This window comes from Sinocyclocheilus anshuiensis, unplaced genomic scaffold (assembly GCF_001515605.1).
Source record: "Sinocyclocheilus anshuiensis isolate Anshui unplaced genomic scaffold, SAMN03320099.WGS_v1.1 scaffold344, whole genome shotgun sequence".
Taxonomy (NCBI): Eukaryota; Metazoa; Chordata; class Actinopteri; order Cypriniformes; family Cyprinidae; genus Sinocyclocheilus; species Sinocyclocheilus anshuiensis.
Genome location: NW_015557066.1, coordinates 276,261 through 280,042, shown reverse-complemented (window position 1 = coordinate 280,042; position 3,782 = coordinate 276,261). Strand labels below are relative to the sequence as shown.

The window sequence follows — 3,782 nt, the reverse complement described above, 5'->3', positions numbered from 1 at the left end:
CTCTCTCTCTCTCTCTCTCTCTCTCTCTCTCTCTCTCTCTCTCTCTCTATATATATATATATATATATATAGGGCTATATTAGGGAGATGCTAACTAGGATTTAAATGTGTTGTGACAGCTAAATTATAGAAACAATTATAATCTTTTGCTGTAAAGTCTCTAGAAGCATAAATATAACAATGTCAGCAATCAAAAGCGTAATGTATTTCTTTATTTTTCTGCTTTCCACTGAAAATGGGAAGTAGGCTGTGCTGCAAACCAGGCTGTATGATTCACAAGATAATTCAGTGAAGCCTCTAAAATGGAATCATGGCTTCAATATTTGTTAAGTTTAATTTGATTTGTGCAAAGAGTGTTTTTCACCATTGTTTTGTTGTTAAAATAGCATAATTATGCCTTCAAAGAGTTTATGCATGCACATGTTTTCGCTTTGTGAAGACTGGAATTCCCCATCTGACTTCTGCTTGATGCTCTGATGCAGTCGCCTGACTCAAGAAAATATCATTATATGGGTAAAAGGTAATGTAATTTGGGTCCATCACGACCTGAAACTGGGTCTGTTCTGATCCTTTTTATTGTTGGCTTGAACATGTTGGTCAGTCAAGTGAGTCCTTCAGAAGGTTTGCCTGTATTTGTTTATCACTTCCAGTGTCCTTTCGTTGTTTGCTGTCCAAATTTTGTCCTGTTTGTGTCTAAACAGGTGGGCATACTGAACAGAGCAGCTGTTGAATTGGTGAAGACAGGCTCACTTTGAGGTGTTGATATAGACCAGTAAATGCACATAGGCTTGTATGGTCAGCTCAGAGGAGGAGTTACTTACTGGGTTTTATGGAGCTGCTTAGGTGTCAAGCTTGGGGAGTTTTATATGTATAGTCTTCAGGAGGTGTTGAACACCTCCATGTAGAATTTTTCACTATCCTTGTGGCTTGTCCAAAGAGCTATCAGTTTTATAAAGTCAAAACAAAAGCAGCTTTTAGTAGCATTGGTACCACATTTCGGAGTGACACTTTAATAAAAGCAAAAAGAAAAGCATTGAAGTGATTTGAATTTGTGTTGTTTTTGGAAATAAAAACTGCTGACTTCATTACATTTTCTAGTCAAATGTAATTCCTCTTCTTCGTGAGTTTAATTTTAATAGATAAATGTGCTTTGTGGATCAAAATCCACCAATTTGAATCAAATAATCCAAACAAAAAGCTGTTGAAAGAACATGTTTAATGTTATTTAATAATGTGACACTATACATTTTTAGTATTTCATCAGATGCCCTGGATTGCAATTTTCATCACAATATATATAAAAAAATCTAAATAAAAAATATGCCACAATAATTGTAGCTTCTGTAATTTGCAGTAAAGAAGGCACATTTATCAGAGGTTTAGATCTAGGGGGTTCTAAATGTAAAAGTCCAGTGACTTGCGTAATTTTGCTTGACCAAGTTTAGTATCTTTTGGTTCAATGTAAGTTTGCAGCAATTATTAAAGTCTAAATATCTTGCATTTTTACTCTTCTACAGTGGAAGCCGCTCGTCAAAGACATTCAAGCCGAAGAAGAACATTCCCGAGGGCTCACACCAGTATGAGCTACTGAAGCATGCAGAGGCCACGCTGGGCAGCGGGAACCTGCGCATGGCTGTCATGCTGCCCGATGGAGAGGACCTCAATGAATGGGTTGCAGTCAACAGTATGCATGTGACTTTAATTTAGGAAAAAGCATGCCTCAGCATGTGTTAAAAGGCTGAACATTTAGCCTGAAAATGCTGCAGAATTAAATATTACATCAAAATTCCAAAAAAGGGGAAAAAAATGAAATCATATGACATTACAGTGCAGTTAGTTCTTAATTGTACATAGAACTATATTTGTCTTTATTATTCATGTTTTTCCTTATTAATAATTGTAGATACAACCTCAGGCATCCGTCCTACCAAGCACATCTCAGGCAAAACATATATGCCACATTCAGTTTCATGGCTTCAAAGAAATAGCTTCCGAAACATAAAACATATAACCTATTTCCTCTTAATATTACAAATTTTGTAAAATATCAGTTTGTGTACAAATGCTAACACCTAAAAAATTTGCTAACACCCTTTAAAATAGGTACAGTCAAAATCAGGACTCGTGTGTTTGAAGGGGTCTTCCCACTAAACATCCATTTTATAAGGCCTGTTTGTAGGTCAGTTTTGCAATATTTGCTTGGATTCATTCATACCCCCTGGCCTCCTTCTATTTTTAACAACAGAGACAGTGGAGCTATCTTAGATTATAAGCCGCAGGGACAGAGGGCTGAATACAGACTCGGGCAGCGCTGATGTTGCTAGGGTTTAGGGTTTCATATAATTGCTACAGCTCATGAAATATTGGGTGTACCCAACTTCTGCTATATAATTAGAGCTGGCTTTTCCAAACCCCTTGAGGTTTGTGATGGAACTGCGGGGGTAGATATTTATGTTGTTATTTTTTGGAACAAAATATGATTCTTTCAGACAAGGTTTTTACATGGTTAAAGATGCTGGCATAGGTTTGTATTATAATGCTGTTTCATGTGCTTGTAGCTGTGGACTTCTTTAACCAGATCAACATGCTGTATGGGACTATCACAGACTTCTGCACTGAGGAAAGCTGCCCACTAATGTCTGCTGGACCTAAGTAATAACATGGGGTTTATCATGTGAAATATTTTGAGCATACTTCTGTTAAAAAGTTTGGGATCAGTCTCTTAATACAGTACTGTAATAATGTGGAATATTATTGCAATTTAAAATAACTTTTCTATAATATATTATAGAAATATATTATAATATATAATCTATCATATATTTTTAAATGTTTTTTTTTTTCCTGTGATTGCAAAGCTGAATTTTCAGCAGTCTTCAGTGTCACATGATCCTTCAGAAATTATTCTAATATGCTGACTTGGTGCCTTACGCCTGTTTCACACCGCAAGCCTGAGCTTCCCGTCAGCTTCACATCAGCATAACTATCGTCACTGCGTCTGCAGACTCGCAAGACGATTCACACTGGAAGCTACTTATTTCTTTACAAAGACAACTATCAATTTGTTTTTAGAAGTCAGTCCGTAAAAAACTTGAAAGTTTTAAAGTCTTGAAAGTTTGTTAACATGGGGATTCGCATGTAAATGGTAAACAACAAACACAACCAAGAAAACAGCTCCGATCATGTCGTTTCAGACATGCTTTTTATAATACACCTTACTTTTACCCAAACTGAACAATTAAAAACAAGCTTAACTGGGTAAATCTTCTATAAATGTTTTTGATTCTTCATTTTCTTTTCTGGCATACTTCATTTCTTGTTAAAAGAACAAAACTAGACATGCTTATTTTGTGCATTTTTAGCACTTTTTGTGTGAAATCATATTTATTTTGTCCATCAAAAGTGTGCTGTCACTTTAATTGAGTGGAGCAGTGCAGCCACTCTGCAGCAAAACCATTGCTTCAGTGCTGCTCATGCGATGCTCCTGCTTGACACTCGCGCGCTGCTCCTGCTCCCGGTGTGAATGCACTCATTTGTTAACATGCACGGCAAAAAAATTATGCTGCTCACATATCGCTCATGCTTGTGGTGTGAAACCGGCCTTAGAAAGATTTCTTATGTTGAAAACAGTTGTGCTGCTTAATATTTTTGTGGAAACGGTGATGCATTTTTTAAAATAATTCTTTGATGAACTGCAAAAAAAAAATTGTCACTTGATCATTTTATTCATCATTCATTTATTCATCATGAATTCTTGGTGAATAAAAGTATGAATTTCTTTA

General features: G+C 36.0%; 1 protein-coding gene across 1 annotated transcript in view; it reads left to right on the top strand.

Moving 5' to 3' along the window:
* The window catches only part of LOC107676665 (MOB kinase activator 1B-like), an 8,605-nt gene that overhangs the window by 2,193 nt on the left and 2,630 nt on the right, over positions 1-3,782 (top strand). Inside the window, exons 2-3 of the mRNA XM_016471287.1 lie at positions 1,518-1,684; positions 2,559-2,652. Coding sequence (XP_016326773.1) covers positions 1,518-1,684; positions 2,559-2,652 — 261 coding nt within the window. The remainder of the gene's footprint in view (positions 1-1,517; positions 1,685-2,558; positions 2,653-3,782) is intronic.